Raw genomic sequence first — 26,642 nt, 5'->3', positions numbered from 1 at the left:
TTGGCAAAATATTGATTCTCAACTGCTCCAGATGATTTATGTGGCACAGTTGTGTGTTTTTAGATTGCATTTTTGTGATAGTGATTGGCCCAAGGAGCAAAAGCACTGCTCGCTGATATATGATTCTTTAAAGACGGAGTAGGCTATTTAGTTTTATAAATTGTTGGAAGTTACTCATGAAGAGTATTCCTCTCTTTTGAATCATTTTGACAATCCTGTCCGTATGCAAAAAAAAAATTTCTGTTATTAGCTCACCGTCACGTAGCCATATCCCAAACAGCCCGTGCTTTATTTTTAGTTCCTAAAAAGTTTATCAATCATACTCATGTCTGCAGTTTCCACACTGATGATGTCGTGGGTGGAGATGTGGTCTACCATGAGCTATAGCTCCTCATTTATTATGGTTTGTAGACGGATGACTGTGTCAAGAGAAGCTAATGGCTATCATGCTCCAAGTTTCATTCAGCAGCTTTTTAACTGACACTGTGCATTCACATACATAAATCTATCGCCACGGCGCAAGCGAGCTTTGGCTTTCTCAGCGAAACCCCGGCTTTTAAACACTCACCCCCATATAAACACACACACTTGTCTGTTTAAGTTAGCTATACTGTTTCCACACTTTAGCCTCCATCCTTTCTAATCGTCCTGCCTTCCTCGCCTCCCCCTCTACTCTCACTAACACGTTCACACAGTCATTTCATTCCTCCCCTCCTCATCCCCGCTTTGATGGAGCATGTTCCCTCTCCTCCCTCTCCTCATTCGCCTCTTTCCATCCATCTCTCCCTCGCTCCCTTCCTCTACGCTTTGATCCTAAACATCCCCTCTATCAGCCAGCTCTCTTAAAGATGTGACCCCTGCATTCCTCGGGTCACTAATGACCTCCTCGCCGTGAGCGCATGTGCGCGAGTGTGTGTATTTGTGTGCGCAAGTGTGTGCACACTTGCGTGAGGTTAGCTCTTTGCTCCACGTGTACATGTAGTACACCCACATATATGTTGTGGTGTGTGTCTTTTTAAATGCTTCATCATTGTGGATTATGGCTGCCCCCGCTGAGCCAAAGGTGGACCTTTTCTAGCTTTATTAACTTTCCACCAGGAAAAAAAAAAACTGCAAATAATTGAATGGAGAAAGTACTGCTGCAAGACTGAAAGACAAAATACAGTAATCATTGCATGGTTGTAGGGTGGCCACAATGTATAATAAAAGTTGTTCAACAAAGCAACCAATTTCATTAATAGGGTCATGTCTTTTCAATGATGTTGAATCTATGAGGGAAAACATGTCATAATTCATCAAAATATAAGAAATAGTAATGTTACAAACAAACTCAATTTGAATGTGATTCAAATACTGTCCCATGACTTGTGTCTCTGAATCTAATGTAGTCCCTGGAGGGGTACAATAGACTTGTATCAGTGACAGTAGATTATGCAGAACTGTTGCTATAGATCAGGGATGGGCAAAACGTTTGTGCTAAAGCGACACATTTTACATTTCTGGGAGGGATGGGCCCAGTAAAGTGTAAGATATTTAAAATTGTTTAATTTTAATAATAAAATAATGCATTCTCTAAGAGATGGTTTAATTTTTTTTATTTTACATATATTTTAGTGTATTAGTTAAAATAAAACATAATCAACATTATTATTATTAATGAATAACAACATATTAATTAACCAGTTTTAGGGGGGAAAGCCAAATTAATGCAACAAATATTACAATTATAATGTAAATGCTTCGTTGGCCATATTAAAGAACGGAGCAGGCCATATTGACTTACCTCCATTACAAATGATATTATTCACGTAATCAGCCTTTCAACATTTTGGTCTGTGAGCCCAGCATCAGCAGCATAATAATGATTTGGTGGCATGTGTTTTCAGTTCGAATGTCAATAATCCTTCTCCTGGATTTTTGGGTGTGGCTTTTTAAATCACTAAATGCTCCTAATGCATCAGCTAATATTTATTTAGTTTGTGTAACCGTTGTCAATGTATGGCCACGGTGTGTAGTTTCTTTCATGCTAAGCTCACAAAGAGATACTGTGACGCTACCTGAAACGCACATTGTGTGAATGCTGAGACAAGCTTTCACACTATTGCTATTGTAAGTCGTCATTAAAAAACATAAAAAATAAAAAAATAAATAAACCGATTTGAAGTTGATTGGGATGGGTAAAACTATTTTAGTTTCTCAGGGTATCCGTTTGGAAATAAACAATAAAAAAAACAATATGCAAGGTTAAAAGCAATGGCCTGTCTATAATCTTGTTACATGAAAAGCAGTGTACAGTGGTGCCTTGGAATGTGACTTTAACTCCATCCGTGACTATGCTCGTAAATCAAAACACTCGTATCTTAAATCACCTTTCCCCATTGAAATAAATGGAAATGCCATTAATCCAGTACCGTGACTCATCCATAGAATTTCAACATGAATGTGAGCATACGCTCCCTCACCAGTTTTTTTTTTCTTTGCTTGTCTTCAATGAATGTGAACATTTTGACCTCTGGGCCCACAGTCAAATATACAAACCACATTTAATAAGAAGCTAAGAGTCCAGTCATCCCTTTTTGTTTCTCCCACTGACCATCTCTTTACCTTCGTCCAAAACCTCATTCTCTCTCTCTCTCTCTCTCTCTGTCTCTAAGTCCCTCACCCTGTAAAAACATTCTCGCGGGGTGCATTTACCTTGGTGCCCTGACGCAGCCAAAATATTTAGGCTGTCACAGGGAATCAGTCTCAACCCAAATGGCTTGGAGGTCTGTGTGAGCGTGCGTGCATGTGTGTATTGGGGTTTGTGTTGATTGAAATGTCAATCCCCCAAACCACCCCCACAACACTATCCTTCCTCACTTACACCCGAACAAGCTGTTCAAGACACCACCTTCACTCCTCCAACGTTTAAGGTTCCACTGTGTTTCAAATACATTTCTGATGTGATGGTTTATGTCTTTTTTAATGAATTTGATTGTTAGTCACACACACCCCAAAAATGTTGAGTAAGCCACTTTTTGGCTAGAGTGAACACTCTTCTGACGTCTTAGACTAAACAACTGAGGAGGGACAAGTTAATGACAGGGATACTAATAGTTATGGCTCGGCTCATACTGCGGTCTCCTGATATAGCACTGTGGTCTCCATTCATATTTGTATTATACTGTATTTTAACGGTGGTGTGAAGATTCTGTATCAAAATAACGGTTAAACACACACATGTAAGGGTGGCACCTGTCATCACTATAGGGGAAGAAAGGTGGTGATAAACCACAGATGCTCAGTACTCACTGATTTATTTCCTTAATGTCTATCATTTCACATCAGAACAGCGAGACACAGCGTGCATCTGTCCAGAGCTAGCGAGCCACAACAGCTGTCAGCAGACTTTGCTTTGGCCAAAGGATAACTGGTGTGCACGTGGCTCACTGAGAACAAACGTGTCTTAAACGCATCATTGCTATACCAAGATCACCTCACTATTGATTTTTATTTTTATTTTTTGTGAATGATCATGAGAGACAATGTTTCACAATAATGCTGTTTTTATCTCACTTAATAGCAGCGTTACGACTAATCAAATTCCAACTTAATAAACATCTAATCCTAACCCAAAGCCTTATCCCAAATACAGTGCTTTGGAACCTCCAAGTTCCAAGTCAACGATCCGTTCAAGGAGGCTGGTTGAAACCAAATTTGTTTGGCTTTTATGACAAATTGGAATTCAAATCCAAATAATTAATCTGATCCTGGATCAGGGCGGCCGACTGGTTAGAGCGTCAGCCTCACAGTTCTGAGGACCCGGGTTCAATCCCCGGCCCCGCCTGTGTGGAGTTTGCATGTTCTCCCCGTGCCTGCGTGGGTTTTCTCCGGGCACTCCGGTTTCCTCCCACATCCCAAAAACATGCATTAATTGGAGACTCTAAATTGCCCGTAGGTGTGAATGTGAGTGCGGATGGTTGTTTGTTTCTATGTGCCCTGCGGTTGGCTGGCAACCAATTCAGGTTGTACTCCGCCTCCTGCCCGATGACAGCTGGGATAGACTCCAGCACGGCCGCGACCCTAGTGAGGAGAAGCGACTCAGAAAATGGATGGATGGATGGATGGATCCTGGATCAAATTGTGGTCATAATAAAACTTGAATTAACCTTAATGTTCTCATTAACATTTTAAGTGTCATACAAGGTAGTAGTACTTTTTAGTACACACACACACACACATAAACACACTGGGCCCAACTGCCAATAGCAGAAAATAATTCCAGGGAAGTAGAACAGCACTCGCCTAGACACACGGCTTGGGCTCCATCTCACTCTGAAATCGCCCCTAGTGAGAGATGCTAAGCAGGTGCGGGCATGCTTACTGCCACCCAAGTTGGTGCCTGTACATTGGTGCTCATGCCAGTGACTGAGATGATAGCCACCCTCCATCTCTGCCTCTGGTGTTGAGCCCAGTCTTGATTGTTGTTTGTGTTTCTATGCTCCAAAAGAGCAACTCAGCAGTAAACCCCAAACCCTTTGCCGGACATCGGCGGTGAGGGTTGCGGTCAAGCTGAAAAAGGAGTCCTCGTCCCAATCATTTTTGGGCTTGTTCTCCAGAGGCAGCCGATCGGTACCGGGAGTCCAAGCGGATTGCAGCTTTGGCGGTCAGTACGGCAAAAACTTGATGTTTGGGGTGAGCTCAGTGAGCAGAAAAAACTACCAAACTGCTGTGAGGAGATTCTGCTCTGCCATGTTTGCTTTGATTCGGGATGTTGTGGGTAGGAAGGGAGAATACTTTGAAGCAGAGTTTGGGGACTCAGAGGTGGGCCTTTCCGATCTGTGGGGCTGAGGTGATGATAAAACTTCTCGGTGACAGAGCCTCAGGGTGGATGAGCTTCCACGAGTTATTAATTATAATCTTTACCTTGCACAGTAGAAATAAACAGAATGACTCAAAATAAGACCAAATGCAGTAAAGGAGTGCCATATCATGAAGTGATGCCACATGCAAACAAAGGTACGTGGAACAGGGACATAGAGGTAATAAGCCACAGAGAGGTAATAAGTAATAACAGTGTACACTAGGTTTGGTTGAGGTGTCCAAAATGAGTAGTAATGTTTTGACTTTTACCATACAACCCAACATGAGGAGCGTGATATTCAAAATACTTTACTCACAAGTTAACACATAAATAAACGCAGGGAAATTAAAAGGTCAATAATGATACATTTGGGTTTAAATTTGTGAAAGAGAACTCTATTTTGAGGTGTTCACTTGGCCTAAATTTCACAAGAAGTGAATTACAGTTATTTAGATTGTACTGGCTAAAACTAGTGAAAAGCTGTCATCAGTTATACAATAAGACACTATAAATGTACATAAGCTCCTTTTAGATTCTTAGGCCTCATAAAAATTAGTGTTATGATCCCTGTATTCATTTTGTGTGCTTTTGCTTAAACTCCACTAGTTGATTGGGATAACATTGCAAAGGCAACATTTTTTCATAATAGCACAACACAAACAGCAGTCCCCAAAATAAATGTGCAACCTTTGGCTTTGCGGAACAGATAGAGAGACAGCAATAATCACAGCACAAAGCCAGACTGCATAAACCGCTGGCCCACACTTGAAACTGAAGCGCCTACTGGCAAACCAAGCCTAATCAACCCCACACACACACACACACACACACACACACACAGACACACAGAGACACACAGACACACAGAGACACACACACACACACACACACACACGTCATTGCAGCATGCATACAAGCATGTTCCATCAACTTGCTCCATAGACAAAAAACACAGTGGTGGTTGTTGATGCACAGCTTTCCGCCCCCGACCACAACCTCACACTAGCAAAATGGGAGAAACACCCAAAAATGTTGAATTTTTCTGCTTGAACAAAATGTCTCGTTGAACTCACCGATGTTGCCGCAAGACTGCCAAAATCGTGTCAAAGCTATATAAGTGGTATCAGAACACGCTATAAAAGTGTTCCACAAGGCCAGATGGTCAGATAATCCGTCAAATTGGGCTTTATTTCGGCCCTTCTCAATTTAAGTGTAGCTTTATTCGTCACCCCCCAAGAGCTGTTTGTTTCATACACCTGGACAGACAGAACAGTAGAGAATGCTTCCATACAGCACATGTTGCAGATTTATTCCTGCACAGTATTATCTCATTTGGGTCACTTGAAAGTCAATGTAAGTAGCAGTTCAAGTCCCTGTAAAGTGAAAATAAGTCTTGTAAATTTGACACGGCACAGAGGAGAGTGTCGTTTATAATCCTGCCAAATTTAAATGATTAAAAAAATGGTACTGGATGCAAAACTAGACTTCAGCTTTATTTTTTTTACGATTTTGTTGTCTCCGCTCTCAAATGCTGTGGGCGTGTTCACTGTGTGAAACCACGCTCTGTTGAAAAAATGGTAGCATTTTTCTTATAGTCGTTTAAAACCTCCCGTGACTGGAGTACTGCATATACGAACGATCATTGGTGGGGATAGATACATGAGGTCCGTGGACAGATTTAAGTCACAGGGGTTTTCATTCTGTATTTCCAGCTCATCCTGTATATAATAAGGGTACCTGCTAACGTTCGGTGCTCCTCATCCACATAGAGACGTCTGTGAGGTAATGTGAGACTATTGGATCGCGTTTCAAGGGAAAGAGAGGAGCCGCTTTGATCGGACAGAAATTAAGTCGGCCATGATAACACCTGCATCAGCACAGACTTCCGCCTGGGGTCCACGGAAATACCAAAACCTGGTCTAACCCACTTCCTCGCAGAGTTACACCATGCACAGTGCTGGATTTATGCCAGTCACGAAAATAGAGCCCAAAATGTCCACAATTTGTACTACAGTGGAACTTCTATTTAACGGACCCCGATTTAACAAACTTCAGATTTAACAGACAGAAAATCGTGTCCAGTTGAAACTCCAAATCACCCCTTTCATGGACCAGTGAGGTAAGTTTGGATAAACATTACAAGCATTTGAAAGCTTTTTTTTTTTTTTTTTAACATTTATTTACAATAATTTCGTACTGTACTGGGTGCTTTTAGTCCACGACAAAAGTACAAGACAATAATTTTGTACTGTACTGGTGTTTTTAGGCCACAAAAAAGTGTTTCCATTTAACAGACAATCGGATTTATCGGACGACCCCTCCCCCATTAGTCCGTTAAATTGAGGTTCCACTGTACATAGTTCTCAATCTTTTTCAGCAATTATCTTCAAAAATGTAAAATGGGTTCAAAAACAAAAACTCTTCATTCATTTTACAGGGTCTTTAGAAGAAAATCATAAAAAGGTCATTTCACACTTTTATCACAACTTCAACCTGCCCACTGACCTGGACAAACTAGAGCAAACACTATCACAAAACATGCTAGTCACTGTATGACAGGTCAAATGTTTTTTCAACAACATGCATAACTTTGCTGATAACACACAAGTCAGAGCAGCGCACTATTACATGACCAGTTGTGACCCCACCAATATCTGTCAGTATAGTCAGGGATTTTATCTACGGAAGCTAAAATTTGGGGCCTTTTACAGCTTGTTCTCAAGATAAAACAAGGCTATTTATTACCAATGGGAATAGTGTGACACAAAAAATGAGAACATTTTCTTCAAGACTAATGTAAGCTATTCTGTCTGCTGCGCAAGCCAACTAACAGATAAGGAAGGCAACTTTGCAGTTACGGTTAAAAAACATTGCCGAGATGGAAGATATTTCCGTTGATGCTTAAGGCAACTGTTGGTTTTACTCTTGAAGATATGTAACACTGTGCAAACATTTCTCTGTCTGGTCCAAACATCTGTGGGGATGCAACAAACCCCTCCTGTGTGGTGCGCCCATGTGAAATTCCACAAAAACCACCAAAAATGTGCAATGAACACATAGGAGGTTTATGGTCAGTTTAGTTCAAATACCATAGTGTGGCTAAACATATTTACATACGCTCACCAGATGTAACATCAGGTACATCTGCAAAATGTAATGGGAGCCAATACAAGAGCTGTAGCAAGAAATCTGGCTTTACTGATCACAAAAAAGTTAATTATATTGAAAATTTGTATTGTTTGTAATATTTGACCGTCTTGAGTAGCATGAAAAAGAAAACAAAAACTGCAACCACCTCTCAGTGTGATGCTGCACCACTGCAAATGGCAACCATAATATTAAACAATTTAAAAAATTATACCTGTCTGAGATTGTCAGCTGTAGCTACTAAAATGATTGTACCAATGCTGATTTTATAAATTATTATTCATGATTAACTTGAACCAATAAAGTATCAAATCATAAAACAACATTGCAAATTAAATCAACAATCTTACCCCAAATAGACCTAAGGAGACAATATTTTCTATTTTCTCATATATGTAAATTACAGAAAGATTGCTGCGGCCATCAAAAAAACAAAAAACAAACAAAAAAAAAAACATTAAATAAATACAAACAGGTGAGTTTGAGCAAGGCAGCAGAAACTGTTAAACCACTGTGTTGGTGGCTTGCGGACAACTTTGGCTTGGGGTCCCTCGGCTGAAGTCCAGCGAGGTTTGGCTCATTACTGCTAAGTGCTGAAGAAGCTGGATTTAAACCAGACCAGCAACAAACATGGCCAGTATGGAGCGGTCCAAGCAGACATGAGGAAATTTATATATTTAAACCGCATGTCAGGTTAATGCTCATTTGAAAACTAAAGCCTGTCAAAAAACAATCCACAACGAATATTTTCTTGACATGTTGACCATTTGGGGAAGCTATTTATCCAAAAACCAAAACAGCTTTGGTTTGCGGCTAATTTGGTTTGTGCACTTCTTATTCAGGAATTTAAAGTTGACCGTAAACGGATAAGATACTACGTGACGGTTCACCACTTTCTTTTGTTACCGTGTAATCTTTTAGGCTCTTTCATAAAGACATCCCATTTTCCATGCAGCATTTATTTGCCTTTTTCACAGAATAAAGCAAAATAACATCCTGTATTGCTGAAGCTGTGTGTACTTTAACTCAGCAACACAACAGATATTTAGATGTTTGGTGACGTTAGGGCCAGCATCTGGTGTGACAAACTTGTCGGACAGTGAAAGATAATTATTAGATTGTGGCTTTTAAAAAAAAAAGGAGCGTTCTAATACTGTGTACTCAGCTTTTATGTCCCACATCTCAGAAGGATTGTTTGTTGTATGTTTTTTTTTGTCCTCAAGTAATCATTTAATTGAGCTTTGATGACAGGAAGTGTAAACTTTCCATCTTTAATTACAGCACAGGCTCTGTTTGTCCACTGTGTTCGTAATTGCGTGCGTGTGTTTATTATTGTTTGTGTCTGGGTAGGCGTGCTTGTTTGTGCACGTGCACATTTATGTGCAGTTTTACATCTCGGTTGGGGTAATTACAGATGGGTGAGTATGTGTTAGTGAGTGCTCCATGTTTGAATTTCTACAGTGCCCTCACAGCTTGCTTAGAGCTGCTGGTATCATGTCACATGATGACGGTGTTTGATTTCCTCTCTTCTGTTGACCAAACATTCCCATATTAGATGTCGTCCACTTCCTCTGACATTATCTGCCTATCACTCAGGATAAACAACACCAAGGTTCCTCTTTCTTTTTTTTAAATCCTTTTCCTCCCTAAAATCCTTATAGATAGCCACTGAAGCAGGCAATGTTAAACAAATCAGTGATTTCTTTACTGCCTTGTGTATTGATACATACTGCATTGTATGCTCAAATTAAACAACGCAATTTAGAATGAATACAAATACAGTGGATATAAAAAGTCTACACAAAACTGTTTGTGATACAAAAAAAAACCGAGACCAAAACAAATGTACAAACTTTTCCCACTATTAATGTAACTTGTACGACTCAATTGGGTTCTTTTCGAGAGGGGAAGTAAAAATAAAAAAACTGAAATAATGTGGTTGCACAAGTGTGCACAGACTCTTACAACTGGGGATGTATCTGTGTTCAAGAAAGAACCAAACACATTCAAACACATGTTAAATGGGAGACAGCACACACCTTCCACAATTTAAAGGTCCCATGTTGTGGCTATTTAGACCTCTGTAGAGTCACTCTTTAAAATGGACTTAGTATAGAAGTGTCAATTTCATTTATATATATATATATATTTATATATATATATATATATAAAATAAAAATGAAAAAAAATACCTCAGTGTCCAGGAAAGGCCCCTCTGACAGCTACTTCTGTTTGACTCAGTTTTGTTTCCGCTTTGTCCATATTTGGCTAAGACCGCCCTCTTTCCTCTGATTGCTTGCCTCCGTGTAGGTGACCCACCCATTTGTGAGAGCACACGTGTTTGTCATGTTGACAGCGCTGGCTCGGGAGCGGAGAGCTAAGTGGAGAGCTAAGCGGAGATCTTTGCTAGTGACTTAGATAAGCTCGAGAAATTCGAATGACCTGATTTCAGGCCTTTCGACAGAAAAACGTCTGGAACTCAGGAATGCGTGGACGATTTTAATTCAGATTTAACTGAGTTTACTGAGGCACCATAGAGCCAATATTACATCCCAAATACTAGAAAAAGTTGGTTAGGTAAAATATGGCACCTTTAAAGTGCCTCTGATTAACATCAAATAAAGTTCAGCTGTTCCAGTCGGCTGTTCATAATTCCCTCCACTGTTACTTAGGCCACAGTGAGCAATGCTCAACAGTAGATGTTCTTTTCAAGCATTGTTGTGTTTGCGCCTAACATACCTTTTGGAAGTATACCCAAAAAGGTCAACCTTGGTTTGAGTGGAACATAACATATTTTTCCACATGTGTTTGGAATATTTTGCTATGGTCCAATTCTATAAAATACTGTATAAAATACAATTGTACATTGATTATAGACTAAATATGTGTCTATCTTGTGTCTATATATATAGACATATATATATATATATATATATATATATATATATATATATATATATATAGAAGAGCAAAGAAATGATAATCATCCAAATAATATCAGATAAACAAACAGCAAATAAAATAAAATAAAATATGTAAGCTGCTTCCAGTGCCATTTTGCTGACTCCTTGTTGGTCTTGTCAGAGGGCACAAACCTGCCTACTGAGGTTTACAAGCACTTGGCAGTAAACAAACTCACCTCCCTGACTTTGGCATCGTTTTGTCGTTTCTGCAAAGCAAACAGCAGAAATCCATACAGTTTATACGTGACACTGTGTAAATAAATGTTTGTTTGTGTTGAAATAGAGCAGGGAACAAACTCTTCGTACGTGTTTACTTTGAGATTAGAGCAGATTTTCCTTCCAGTGTGTGTCCACTGTAGCAACTGCACCATGTTTTGTAAATGTTTTCCGTGTATTACTGTAAATGCCCCTCATGTTAAAGGAGACGTCTTCTGTTTGAACAAAATAAGATGTGTCAGTTGGGAAACTGGCTGGAGTTGACTACATAAACTAAACTAAACTGATGAAAATTGATTACAAAGTAGATGCAACGTCTTAGCAGCTAGTTTTCCAGCTCATGAAAGGCAAAGGCAAACAGCTGCTGGGAGACTATAAAACACAATAAGACATTTGCGGCTCGGCCATTTAAATAAGAAAATGTGAGCATCTACAAATGTACTAATCAGCCTGGAATTAGCATTGGACAGATACAAATGACATGCTTAATATAAACAAATGATAAAAATACAAAGTAAATTCCATTTAAATCTACTTGTAACAGAGGATGATCCAAGACGACGGGACTGGACCTTGTTTTTAATTCTGGGCTGGATGGAACAGTCTATGGTGACATAAAATAAATTCCTCTAAGAAAAGTGAAAACCATCATTATTTGTTAGCCCATCTGTTAGTTAGTTAGTTAGTTAGTTAGTTAGTTAGTTAGTTAGTAGTAACAGCAGCTAGCCTGCTAGTTCCTGATTCATGGTGAATGACATGAAATTACAGGACCTACACAATTTTGATTCTGCTGCGGGGAATAATTCCATTTGTGATGCAAGTGTTAAAAAGAAAGAAATTCCCAAACTGAAAATTTTGTAGAATGATGTATTTGTGTTAGTTAGAAGGCTAATTTCTGGTTCACTGAGAATAATATGAACTAAGAAACAATGGACAGGACTCGACCGTTTACATTGTAAGGTGTGTTGAATGGTTCAGTCATGACTGATGGTGAAAAGAGAATATAAATGTCGCCAAGAAAAGTGAAAAAAAAATAATGAAATGTTTATCCTTCCGTTAGAATGTGACTTTCTGGTTTGGATTAGACAAACAGGACTTTACCATTTGCCTTCTCAAGTGGGCAGAACAGTTGTATTGTGCGTCTGATGTTGAAAAAAGAACATAAATTCATATAAAAGTGACTTCATGTAGAATGGCGGACAGTGGTAGAAACGAATGCACAGGACTCCATCATTTGTAATTTTGAAACTTTTTTTGTGTTTAGTTTCAAATATTAAATATATAATTCCCCCAAACCAAGATTACAATTGATTTATTCCCGTTAATTCCCATTTATCTAAATGGAATGCTGCCAAGTTTTAAAACCTCTGGACTTCTAATTAATCATGATGTTATCATCATGTTAGGTTGTATAGGTTGAGCCAAAGAGTAGAAATGTCTAATTATTACTTAATGTCGCGACACAAAAAGCTTAGCAGCTGTGTGCATCCAACCTCGCATGTGGAAAGATTTTGCTTTCGTTCATCTCACTGCACAATCTTTACACTGAAAATAAAGTTGCTAACTGAACATGACAAAATCAGAGACAAAGGTCTGGCGGTGTCGTCACATGCCACCTAAATTCCCATGGATTTTCCTTTGGCCGCTTGTGCAAATGTGAGCCATTGGGTCATTGTGCCATCGTAGACTGGAACAGGATGTGATTCTTTTCACTGAGATGTAATCAGCTTGGCTGCCTGTGTGTTACAGTGAGGTACTGTGATCATGCCAGCATCACTGTAGAGCTACAGCTCACTCTTCCGGACACATGCATACTTGAGTTCACACACTCACCATCTGCTGAGGTAGACTTTACCCCGTCAGAAAAAAAATATGTGAACAGAAAAAAAATTCTAGTACACCTTCACAAGCTAACATTATGGTTGTAGTTCATCCATCCATCCATTCATCCATTTTTTTCAACTTATCAGAGTTCGGGTCGTGCAGGCAGAAGGTTAAGCAGATCATTAGGGGTGACACGGGCAATTATCCAAATTCACTTAATTTGACCAAAGTTTTTTATTTATCGATTACAAACATATCTTTGTTCATCTACTATGCCAGCAGTATAAAGTGATAGGCAGGACAATTACAGGTAAATGCGCTTCCATTAGATGGTACAAGAAACGTCAGTATCCACCGGTTGCCATTCATACAAGAGAATAAGTCACGGCTTCCTGCAAGTATACCAGCACTATGTTCAATCAAACAGGCCCGGATTTTAAACTGACTACATAAATTTGTACAGTACATAAATCGAGACGAGATCATTATTTCAGTATTCATACTTTTTGTGACAGTTTAGATTTGTGTTGCCCTGGGAGATTTTGTAATGTAAAACAGGTGCCTGCCTCAGTAAAGGTTGGGAAACACTGATGTAGAGTACTTTCCCAATGTATTGGGACAATACTATATTTCATTCATCTATCCATTTTCGATATAACCTGTCATCATTTGGGTCTGAGGTGAAGTGGAGCTTACCCCAGCTAACTTTGGGGTAGAGCCGGAGTACATACATGTTTTGGGAATGTGGAAGGCGGACAAAACCCACACAAGCACAGGGAGGATGTGCACAGTGATTTCGAACCCAAACCACAGAACTTTAATGTATACTTTACTGTATTCCGAAATATAATTGTCCTTTTTCATTACAACTAGTAGCCTAACACCACCCATTACATCAATTAATGTCATGTTTGTCATAAGCTATACATTACATTATGTTGTCATATATGACATATCGAGTCGAACGTTGAATATACTGGACAGTGTTTTGTTAAAGATTTGTGATTATTTATTTGTACTTTTTTTTTATAGCCAGTACCCGTGTTATTAAAGTGTTTTATACAACGTTGAGTAGTTTAAGATATTGTGAAGCAAATGCTAAGTCAGCAGCATAAAGAAATAATGATAAATAATAAAACAAAATATGCTGTTCACATGATGCCACCTTAACGTTTCCATCTGTTCAGCTCAAATATGCATTCCAAACCTTTCCCTGAAGATGTCTGTCTTAAACCTAATTGGAATAAAAATTGATAACACCCTCATCTGTCCTATTAGTTACTATTTTACTGTGCAAAATGACTGCTGTGCAATAGTACAACAGCAAAGCTAGTTGACATGTATGTTGCTCTGTACTTGGCAAAAAAAATAATGAGAGAAGGGATCTCAATTGCTCCATCAAATGTACGCTACATTAGTGAATGGTGCATTATTTTCAGCCAGTCAACCTTGTACTATGCTCAGGTTATGAATTTGGGTTTTGTTTTGGATTTCATCAGACCTTACTTTGTGAAAGATCCAAAGATATGAAGCGTGACTTCAAGTCAGAAGTGAGCAGGTAACACCATAACGGCCTTTAAGATACAGATGGAGTCACGCCTTCCCTCCTTAATGATTCTTCTTGTGATCCAAGACCACATCTCAGTTTTCTATGTGCCAATCCCTACTAGTCATGAATGGACCAAATGGGCTTCAAACATTCCTCATAGACCTGCATTCATCCCGGCGCCATGCACCATTACTCACACTGATGGCAGGAAAGAAACAACACTTTCATTAGCAGGTCTGCTCCAGTGAGACGTGGAATGTTCCGTGGCTTTGCAACAACACAGACACAGAAAGGAGGCCTTCATGCACCCATTGTTGTCGTCAACAAGCTCACTTAGTGTAATGGGGTCGGTGGAGCCCACTCTTCAAAAGACAAGGGGCACAGTGCACGAATAAGAGCAGTCATGCTTACACAGATTAGAGATCTGAGAAAGGAGGATCATTTGTTGTGGTTTCAAGAGTGAGCGCTCAATGGGCCTCCTTGATTTCAGAAGACCAACTCAAAAATAGACACTATAAATATGATGGAATAAAAAGAAAACTTCATTAGGGATATGTTTAGCCTGAAACAACAGCGCAAAAAGGTGACAGACCACTAAAAGGCCAGCTCCTCATATACAAAATCAACAGTAAATGAATATGATCTTTGCGTTACCAAACTTCAGCTTGATGTTGGCCCAGTTGTTTTTGGGTCGCTGGTTGATGTCAAAATAAAAAGTTATTTTCATGATCGCCGCGCAGGCACACATTTCATAGGACAAGGGCTTTTTATTTTGTTGCATTCGGTGGCAATTTGTATCTCGATGTTTTTTGGGCAGCGAGCATACGTGCAATTATTAGTCCTTCTGACTCAGTCGTTGACAGTGCAATGATTCACTCGCTGAACTCTGGTGCGGGCAGCATGGGTTCAGTTCCCACTCACTGATGGTGTGAATGTGAGTGTGAATGGTTGTCTGTCTCTATAAGTGGCCTGCATGTGACTGACGAGTGACCAGTCCAGGGTATAGGCTACCTTTAGCTTGAAGCCATCTGTTATTGGCGAAAGTGTCCTAAAATCCTAAACAGAGTAAACATGATTGAAAATGAATAGATGGATGTATACAGGGTGTACCAAAAGTGACTATACTTTCTTTTTTCTATTGCATTTCAGGTATCAATCCGACAGACGTGAGGCCATCCGCATTTGACAGTTTAGGCTTTGCAGTTTTGGTAACCATATTGTTCCTTTGCCCAATTGACATTGGAGCAGCGTTGCCCCCTGGCAAGAAGTTTGTCTGTCCCAGATTGCAGTTCAGCACCCGTTTGAGAAGTTTTATGGCAGTCACACTGCTCCTCCAACGCATTACACAACTGGAACTCAGCATCCATAAAAGCTCAATTCAGCGGATGCTTCGCAGAGTGATAAAGCTTTACCCGTACCGACTTCAGGTTGTTTGAAGTCTTCAAATGGGAGATTGGGACACTTGGAAATGTGTGAATCACTCCTCCACCTTTACCAAAACTACCCTCAGCTTTTGGAAAACTTGTGGTTCAGCGACTGTCATCTCTCTGGTTGGGTAAACCGACACAACTATTGAATTTTGGGAAAATCAAACCCAGCAGAAATTCTTGAGCATGAACAAAACTCTCGGAAGCTGGTGGATTGGTGTGCCATGCCTAGCACTGGGCACATCTACACGTCGGGGACAGACAACCTTTTTGGCAGGTGGCAACTTTGCAACACTGCTCCAATCTCATTTGGCAAGCCATGGCCAAGGGAATGATATGCTTACAAAAACCGCAAAGCCTAAGCTGACAAATGCTAATGGATTCACATCTGTATGAATGATACATGAAACAAAATGGAAAAAAAAGAAGTGTATAGTGGCTTTTGGGAAACCCTGTATATTACTGTATATTACATGCACTCATGATCATAACCTTTCAAAACAAAATCAGCTGCTGCACTGGAGATATGAATTCCACTGGGTACTTTTTGTTTCTTTGAATTTAGTTTTGTGCGCAATGTAATTTTCTCGTGAAAACATTCCCAGAGCCTATTAAAAGATCATGAATATTGTTCTCAGTCACAGCCGGTAAAAGAGAAAAGTAGCAGAGAAAGCGCAATTGTCCCTTGAGGAGTGCGTTTCACTCATCACACTATCTACAAGTCATACAGTTGATTTGAGCTTAGCGGCTTTAAAAGAAGAGATTTCCCTTTTCAACTATACACGGCAGAGTTGTGATGTGGGAGGAAGTTGTTTATTGAAATATTGAGCTGGCCTCTTCAAGTCCAACGGATCTGAGCATAGATCAAACCATCGCTGATTAGCCCAAAACAGAGTGGAAGGGAGTGCCAAGTTGTGTGGTGTGCTTGCGTATTGTCTGTGTGGAGGTTACTTAAGGGACACGAGAATTCATTGTTTACTCCTCTGGAGATTTTGTGGGTTTAAATGCAATGAAGGCTGTGATTACACTTAGCTTCAAGTCACCATGCATGGAGTGTTACAGTAACACATTTATTGGCAGAGAGTTTTATAGACACGTAATCAGAGTTTTGTAGCTTGTTAATTAGATTTATATGTGAGTAGACTCTAAAGAGGTCTTTGGAGAGCGCATGTGTAGTTTCTTAGTTCATTTATCTGTAAAAATATCTTGTGTGTTATATTCTTTATTATATTTTATCAATATGAACTCACGAGAACATATAAATAAAATGTTAACCACTCCATTATTTTAAACAAATGATGTACTTCCTGATTAAAACAATCATGCAGTTTAAAAAAATATTTTTCATTGTTTGTATGAAATCTGTATTGAGTTAATTTTTGGCAGTAAATAAACAAGCACATACTGAGATACAGGCAAAGGTTTTAAATGCACATGTTCACGTTTTATGACATACTCATTTGTGCTTTCTTAACATAAGAAGAGGATAAGAATAAGAATGTCTTCATTGTCATCACATTGATTCTTCAAATGTGAAGTAAAAAATATCACACAATAAATTAAAGTCACAGACTAATTAACCAAAGAGAATTCTTGCTCTTGTTTTAGAAAGGTGTGGTATGAAATAATAAGAGTTAATAATAAGAGAATAAGAGAATTCTACAGTAGGTTGTGGTAGTTTGGGGTAGTATTCAGTGCAATCACAGCGTTTACATTTTTAAAAAAAAACAACATTTCTTATTCTGTTGGTTGTGGCTTTTAATGTCCTGAATCGTCTGCCAGAGGGTATCAGTTTAAAATTGTGAGTGTCTGAGATGGGGCAGGTCCCTGAGGATGTAGGATGCCTTCCTTAAGGCTTCTTTATACTCGTGCGGACGGTGACCGCGCTGCCGTCACTGCGGCTGTCCCACGCGTAGTTTGCCTTTATACTTGAGCGCAACCCACACGCGCTGTTTTGAAAGTGTGCTGCAGTTCTCCTCCAAGTCGGGGGTGTTGCTACGGCTGGTATTGGATAGGACACCACAGGGTGGAGTTTCCGGTAGCCGTTTTTACTTTCCTTTCAGTAACAAGGAACAAAGCACAACAATTGTGACTGCAACAGAACAAATGGACCTAGATGACCAGATGATACGTTTAATTATGCTGCAAAATCGATCGAGAAGGCGGTGACGTAGATGTTATGTAGAACCAATGGAACGCTGGTACGTCATCACAGCATGTGACTAAAACGGACCAATCACGAGAGATGATCTCCGCGGCGTTCGACGCGCAGTAACTATTTTTGTCGGGTGCGCGGCAAGCTACGCAGAGGTGCGTATCGTCGGTCACGTGATGCAATGCGGGCGTTGTCGACCGCGCGACCGCGGGAGTATAAAGAGGCCTTTAGGCCTTGCCTTCCACCAAGGAAGGAAGCAAGCAGCCAGAAATCGTCTGGGATGTGGTGACGACCCTTTGGAGCGCTTTCTTGTCTGCCAAATATTTGATAATACGTGCCTTTTTCATCAAAGTGATTAAATAAACCATCATCTTACAGAACAACATAGCTGAAATGATAAAAATCTTTCCAGAGCTACCCTGAACTTTAAAGTGCATCTCCTCCAAAACAGATCTCCACACAGGCGCCACATGTTGACCACAAGCGCTGTCATTGGCTGCTTCTGCTTTCTTTCACAAGTTCCTGAGATTGTTGTGGAGATTGTTGATGAAAACAAAGTCGAGGAAGTGGAAGGAAAGACCGACCATTTATGAAACGCGCGTCTCCTGAGCAAGCTGCCCTGCAAACCTTCTGACCCAACAATCTAATTGGAGGAAAAGTATGACAGCAACCATTATTACGCAGGGGAGTTTGAGTATGTAGGTCGTTATTTAGTGCGTGTTCAGCAGCATGCCACAAAGTGAAATGAAACAGCTACACCAAGAGGCCGAGAGGTATTTTTTCACTGCTGTTTGTTACGTACGTAAAAACCTGCAACCAAATCCTGTAAAACTTTGTGGAGTGCTGTCATATCTGCCCAAGAAGAAGTCTTTAAATTTGGGTGCAAAATTGGATATAATGTGGATAAATTAATGTATTTTCTCTTTGCGTTTCGGTCATAATGGACCGAAATACCAAATGTCTATTCCAATTCAAATTACATCATTATCCATGAACCAAACCAGGAGGTAGCAAATATTTTTGTGTGTGTGCCTTTTATTGTTGTCTCCTGCCTCGTTCTTGTAAGAGCGTGCTCTGCAGAAACTGCGCTCGCCACAATGTGGTTGCACAAACACTTCAACCGTGGCGGATGGCTGTGCTCCACTGAGTGCTATTCTAGTTTTCATTGTAAATCTGAACATCCTTCCCAAAACACATCAATGACAATGGCTGCTAGTTTTATCCAAAACAGTCAACATCAATTTGAAACAGCATAAACGTAATATGTATACTGACGCAAAATATGAGACACAAGTATGAGCTGTGAGCGGGAGACTTCAAAAGGGATTCATTAGCATGATTTTCATTCATTCCCACTTTTAACACGGCATGGAAAGCGCTTCATGGGGCAGCTGAAGGTCTTGTTCAAGGACGATATAACGTTCCATACATCAAGAGATAAATGCTACACCAGCTAAAATAATGAAAGCTTCATATAGGAAAAAAAAACTTTGCTTTTAAAAAGGTTGCCATTCAATTGGAACCGGCAGAAATTATCTAATGTAATTTTTGTTCCATTTACTCAGTGGTTGTCGCCACCAAGGACCAAAAACGCCCAATGCCGCTGGGTGGTTTGGGGAAGAGAATTATATTGTGATGGCCAGCAAGGCCCACTTTAAAATAACAGCACTTAAAGCTTCTGGGTGTTAGAGTAAATGGTGGTGTATAATCCCCTCAGCTCCCAACCAGCATTAGCTGAAATTCCTCAATAATAGGCAACACGACTCTGTAGGGACTCATGCCTTAGTGCGATGTTTGTAATACTGGAAAGGTCAGCGAAGGGCACAGACAGACAGGCAGGCGGACAAGGAGGCTCAAGTGTGCCTCTGGTTTGGGGGACAAGGTGCCTCTTTTTTTAGGGTGATTTCAGACCTGAAGCATTAGGATCCATTTTTCCATCATAACAAAGGACGTGGTGGAGCGGGGCTGAATGTTTGCACAGCTGATTATTAACACCACACCTTGCTCCACTCACACAAGCCACGCAAGGAAGAGGGGAAAGTGGCAACTCCGGTCCTGTTGAGGCTTAATCCATGTATTTGGTCTTTGTCAATTATATAGAAAGTCTTTGGGTGGAATCAGTTTGTGAGTGAGGCCTTGTCTGCAAAGATTTGACGTCATGTGCAAAAACTTAACAAATCTAAGGCGTATGAAGAGGGGAAAACACATGTTGCGTAGCAATACATCAGGTGACACCCATTAAGTGGAAATGCCATTAAGACTTTCATGCATTCATGGTCATTCAGCGCAATACATACCATGAGTGTATCATCATTGCTTCTCACGCTATGAATAATGACTAATGATATCCAGCAGGTCTACTTATTGGGCCACTAATAACACATCCTTGCTCTTGAAGTCTTATGAGCTGCTAAACCACAGCACATATGTTTTGGTTCTTTCCAGACACGTTTCAACAAGGCGGAACAGTTTGGTTCAGCTCGATATGGGACAGTTTGGAACGGTTAACCCTGATCTGGCTTGTGTTCTGATACAGTATTAAGTGTCATTATAGCAGAATTTTAACAGTGAAGAGGAACGCAACACATACAAAGGTTAATATCAATGAACAAACTTTCGTTCTGTCATAATCAATTGCATTTTAAAAAAAGATTCGCTATGTGCTCCAATTCCACTTCTGTTATCCCACAGAAATGACAACTCCCTATCGCCCAATCAACAAACTGCTTTGTGTCAAGCTCCAAAACATTACGTACCAAATCACTGGTACTTCAAGTGAAGGTTGCAAAAAAACATCACTTTTGACAAAGGAAATGCAATGAACTGGCATATTGTACCAAACTCAACAGGAATGATTGACGATTACATACAGTAGCAATAAGGCTATGTAATAATCCAGTCTAACTGCTGTTGTGCTGAATGATGGCATTATACACAGTGTTAAGGCATGTCCTGCGTAATGTTTTCTCTTGGGTCAAGCCAGGTCATGTCCTGGTTTTAGTGGCGTCAAGTCAAAATCTTTGTTAAGAGAAGTCTAGACCCAAGTCAACACACTCCCTGTCGCAACTTTACCACTTTTTATGAAGAATATATGGTATTATTGGAGAATAATTTTAAAATTTTCTAGCAGTGTGGCAAAAAAATAAAACTGACTAATTACTGAGTTTTACACCAATCTAGACATTGGAACTATAGGCTTTGCTGTTGACGTACAGTGGTTAGCAGTTTCAGTCATGTCTGTTTAATTTGCCCTCTAAGAAACAGTACATATTAAACACCAAGACACTTGGACAATGTCTAACTTCTCAAAGTGGGGTGCACTCAACTTCCTCAACAAATGAACCCGTAATATCACACATTGGTTTGTCAGTATATGGTTTGGAGTGTTAAATCCTGATCAGATTTGTGTTTGCAATGGTAGGTTGGATGTAAATAGCTACAGTTAGTTTAAGAGTGTGACATACTAGCAGTGAGGTAGTTCTCTACCAACCAAATAAATAAGGAAGATAAATAGGAAGAAGTGCGCAAAATCCTGCTTTCGTCTAAATCCTGTGGCACCCTGAGAAACGAGTGCCTTGATTTAAAAGTTTTTTTCTTTTACAAGTCTATGCTTGGCTGATTTTAAAAACAATTTTGTCAAGATAATGAGCAAAAATCTGAGATACCACAGCCCTTTAGACCCCAACCCCTAGATGGCAGCAGAAAACATCACATCATCCAGCCACTATCAACACCACCCACCCAATACAAGCAAATCATACTGTACTGCGACTGGTACACCAACGGATCTGTGCTGAAATGGACAGTACTGTATATTGGAAAATGTGTTGCTATACCAAACAGGAACCAAACTCTTCATTTGTTAAAAAGGTAGCTTATGTACAGTACATTGGAACTTAATTGCTTCGTGTAACCGCTCAATGGTGCGCCGAGTAGCTGCTGTTTCACACTCACCTGGGAGAAATTGAGACCGTTAAGGGGATGACACTGTTCCTCCACTTTCTCGACAGCTCCCGTTCTCTTCTTCATCCTCTCCGCCTCCTGAGCCAGGTACAGGTCCAGAACCGGCACCCCACGAGTCTTTATGTCCGCCTCAGTCAGCGAGTTAACCATCAACATGACCCAGACAGGCCGCTTCCTTTCCCAGTTCCCAGCGATGGCGTTGAAGAGGTAGTCCGCATAGAGTCCCTTCCCTCTCTGATCTGGCGTCATCCAGGAAGGCATCATGAGTTTTACATACTCCAGGTGCCTCTTCAGTCTGCGATAGATGTCCCTGGGTAGAACGTCCTGCAGGTTCTCGCCCTGAGGAAGCAGCTGGCAGCTGGTCAGGGCAGAGATAGTGTAAGGATCAGTCAGGTCTAGCTCAAAGTAGACGATGTTGCTCTCCTGGAAGGCCTGCTTGGAGTTCTCAGGGATGAAGTCCCACACACGAGTGTAGGGAACGTGGATTGTGCCGTAGAAATACGAGGGAGGGTCTCGTTTGATAGTCCACAAAAAGGAGTTTAAGTCAGTTTGCTGCAGGAAGAAAACAATTGTTATTTTCCTGGATGGGATCATACTTAGGAGCATATGTAGTGTAGTGGTTAACATTGCCCTTCACAATTAAGATTAAGATTGGCACGTGATCAGTCCAGGGTGTAGTCTGCCTTTCGCCTCAAGTCAGCTGGCATAGACAACAGCTTCCCAGCAACCCTGAAAAGGGTAAGCAGGACAGAAAATGGATGGTTGGCTAATACTTGATGACATAATATCCATTTTCTGTGGTGCTTGTCTACATTATGGTCTCTGATGAGCTGGAGCCTTGCCCAGCAGATTTAGGGCAAGAGGCAGGATACACCCTGAACTGGTCTCCAGCAGGGCACATATCGACAACTATTTGCACTCACATTCAATGATTTCAATTTAGACTTCTATTAACCGAAGATACGGGGTGTGTCAGAAACCTTCCGGGACTGGATAAAATATATATTTCAAATCTAAACTACAAACCTCTTGAAAGTAATCTCTCTGGAATCTAATGCATTTTTCTAGCTTTCCCTGACAAACCATGTACTTCTGGAAGGATTCTTCTGCGATCCTCCGCAACTCGTCTCAGCATCTTAATATTTTCCACGTCTTCAAAATGGGTGCTCTTGATTACCCCCTTGAGCTCGTGGGGAAAAAAATAAATAAATAAAAATCACATAGAGCCAGGTTGGGTGAGCAGGGAAGTTGCTTCAGCGCAGCGATGTCCGATGTTTCCGATACTCAGGGCATTTTGAGCGGGTGGGTTGTCGTGGTGAAGCAGCCGCGAGTTGTCCTGCCATAACTTCCGCCTCTTCTCGCGCTCTCATCTGGCCCACATTGAAGGAGAAAACTCATAGTTTGTAGGTAGGGTTTACAAGTACAATATTTCTTTTGTGGCACCAGTCCTGCAAGTTCTCTGACACAGCTCATGCATGTTTTTGGAATGTGGAATGAAGCCAGAGAAAACCCACACAAGCACAAGGATTATATGCAAACTCAACACGGGAAGGTCACAGCATAGATTCAAAAGCCCAACCTCAGAACTGTAAGGCAGACGTGCTAACCAATAACTATGCGCCTCAAAACCCAAACGCGCACACTGCGCGATGTAGTCGAACCTGATTGGACCAGATCCATTCATCCATCCATCCATTTTCTTTCACCGCTTATCCTAACTAGGGACGCGGGCACATAGAAACAAACCACCATTTGCACTCACATTCACCCCTGTGGGCAATTTAGAGTCTCCAATTAACCTACCACACATGTCCAGATCATCGGAAAAAAATTTCAAATAAAAATAACAGTTGGCGACTCACCCCAGTACATTAAGCATTAAAATTTGAATCGCCGTGCACCGGTGACTCAAATTTTGAATCAAGGCAAACCAGTGGCTGACTGATCGGCAACTCAGTAAAAATAGTTGCGCAACCTTGCAGACTGCGTGACAGCTCAGTCAGGTTCAGCTGCATCGCTCGGTGTGCAGTGGCCTTAACATGTTTTCAGGTTTATACAGAGGGTTTTAGGCCTGTGTTCAGTTATTGGTATACACTGTCTGTATATACTATATATCCCAACACCCAGACACTGAAGATCACAATCCAGTATACGTCTAGTGCGAGGCCCAGTGCTAGACAAACGGGAAGTGTTGCGTGAGGAAGGGCATCTTTCAAACCATAATTCATTAATGGGTCTTTTGCATACAATGTTCACAGGAAATATTGTTTTGTGTCTCAATACAGATTTAAGAATTTGTTGACCACTTGGGGCAGCGGCGGTGTAACACTCGGGGTTAGGAATGTCTTGTTCACAGCTGTTGGATTGCTGCTTTACTAAAATTTGGCCAATGTTGTCACAAAAATGAAAGTTCTGAATGCATGTTTCAATTATCAATGTACTTGGAGTACACGGACAATTGAATAAAGAATTTCAGCAAGCCAGAAGTCTAAGAAGAGAAGTTATTTCATGCATTACACATCAAACACCAGTGCTGTCTGACGCTTAAACGAGAGGCTGTTTATTAGCCATGTGCTAACAGAGCCATAATGACTTATTAACAGGCCACTTGAGAGCAAAGTGTCAAACAAACAATACACATGATGTCACATGATCACACTGCGGATTAGCCACCTTAATGTTTGCAGCCGGATCTGACTTACAATAATAAACTAGAGACTGAATGTAAACTGAATGAATATAATTGACATCTTCCGTTCTAGTAGAGCCAGTAAACTGCAGTTATGGCCATATGTTTTTCAAATTTTGTGTGCTTCAGCATTTTTAACAAATTCTAGTTACAATTTGTGCAAAAAGTCAATAGCATTTACCATGTTGACCCAGCAAGTCGCTCAGCCGTTACAAAAATATTTTCTAAATGTAGACAAATAATTATACCTGTTTATTACAACAATCTATCATATGACTCAAGCATGAAAATGGAAGCAGAAAAGTTAGCAAATAAAAATAATGGTGACAAACCACTGCACCCCTAAACACACATTTTTCTTTTCAATACTTTTCTGACATTTTTAACAGTTGATTCCCAATTTTACAGGCAGTAAATGATCCAAAAACTGCCACAAACACCAATTGAAGATTCAGTTAGAAGACACAAAATTATTTTACTGTACCTATCTTATCTTTAAGGCATACTGTGTCTTGTAATTTGGGCTACTTCTTAAAACCTATACAAAAAGTAACTTGGAGTCCAATAATTAGCCTTGTAATTGTGTAGTTTTTGCCTTTAGGCCCATGGACTTCTAGAGTACAGCTGTTTCTGTCACTAGTATTACCTGTGCAAATGTAATTCAATTCACTCAAAACTCTAGTACATGTACATGGGATGATCACTTTCAGTCCACTGGCTTACACAGCTAAATAGACTTTAAATATATGAAACATGCCTTTTAACTATACCCTCTCAGTCAATTAGTTGAGCACACGAAGAGACCAAATTATTAGTATTATGAGTTTTGCAGATCATGTTTTTAAAGAATGTATTTATTTATACTATCAAGTAACATCTCAATCATTTGATAGTGGCTCATGTTTCTAATACTTCTTTGCTGTAACTGCCCTATAAGGAAATATAAAAGGCAATCATTCTTGTATTGGTTGTTCAAGGGTTGAAGTACAGTTACAAGTGACTCCAAATCCGCTCTTTTATTTCTGACAGTATACTGTAAGGTGGGCTATACAAACTCGGGGCCAGGACCGAAAAAATGGAACACGGGCCAATTTTTCCCAGTCTCCTATAAAATGTATATTTCATTAATTGATCAAGTTGAACAACACAAAGTCTTGGCTTGGCTAAATGATAAATTGTTGTCCTGTCCTTTATCATTACTTTATGGCTTTTGGATTGCACGCTTGTCATCATCATTAGTTGACATTATAAATTGTCATTATTGCCTTTGTCGTTGGTTATGAATTGGTATTATGACATCCTATCTATCTATCTATCTACACTTACTTTCTTGTTGAGCTCACAGTTGCTCGAGTCCAGTCTCCTCCACGGGTCGCCTCGGACCAACAGAACCAGGCAGCAAAGGATCAGTGCGCTCAGGCTGCCGCGCATCATCGCGGCTCTCTCGGGGGAAGGAAAAATAAATAAATAAATTCCGAACTATTCCACTGAAGGCATGGGTGACTTGGAGCGTCCACGGCTCCACGCGGCCACGCAAAACAAAGTCATGCTCAGGCGTTGAGCCCGCACTGGGACTCAGGCGGTGCGCTGGTGGTGGTCATTTGGTGGGCTTTTTCTTTTCCATCCGCGGGTGGGTGGGGGGCGGGGGTCACATCACATCGTCTCCTTGCTCCTCTTCCCTCCTGCGCGGCGATCCAAAGTTGGTGCGTAAAACACGCAGAACCACGCGCGTCACAGTGGACCTAAGAAAAGTTAGACTGACGTGAATGGAAACAGCCCAAAAAGTCTTGCTGTTGCTTCACCGTTATATTTGCATGTGTATGCGTGTGTCTGCATCTCCGCTGTGTGTGTGCGCGCATAAGCATC

At 40.5% G+C, this 26,642-nt stretch overlaps 1 protein-coding gene across 2 annotated transcripts in view; it reads right to left on the bottom strand.

Annotated features, from left to right (window-relative positions):
- Positions 1–26,642, bottom strand: part of trabd2a (TraB domain containing 2A) — a 75,611-nt gene that overhangs the window by 37,689 nt on the left and 11,280 nt on the right. For both annotated transcript variants that reach the window (XM_061747651.1, XM_061747650.1), the window contains 2 exons: positions 26,103–26,518; positions 22,079–22,639 (listed from right to left, as the gene is read on the bottom strand). In XM_061747651.1, coding sequence (XP_061603635.1) covers positions 22,079–22,639; positions 26,103–26,210 — 669 coding nt within the window. In that variant the 5' untranslated portion in view covers positions 26,211–26,518. The remainder of the gene's footprint in view (positions 1–22,078; positions 22,640–26,102; positions 26,519–26,642) is intronic.

This window comes from Phyllopteryx taeniolatus, chromosome 15, assembly GCF_024500385.1.
Source record: "Phyllopteryx taeniolatus isolate TA_2022b chromosome 15, UOR_Ptae_1.2, whole genome shotgun sequence".
NCBI lineage: Eukaryota > Metazoa > Chordata > Actinopteri > Syngnathiformes > Syngnathidae > Phyllopteryx > Phyllopteryx taeniolatus.
The sequence above is the reverse complement of the archived record's forward strand: the minus strand, read 5'-3'. Positions and strand labels throughout refer to the sequence as shown.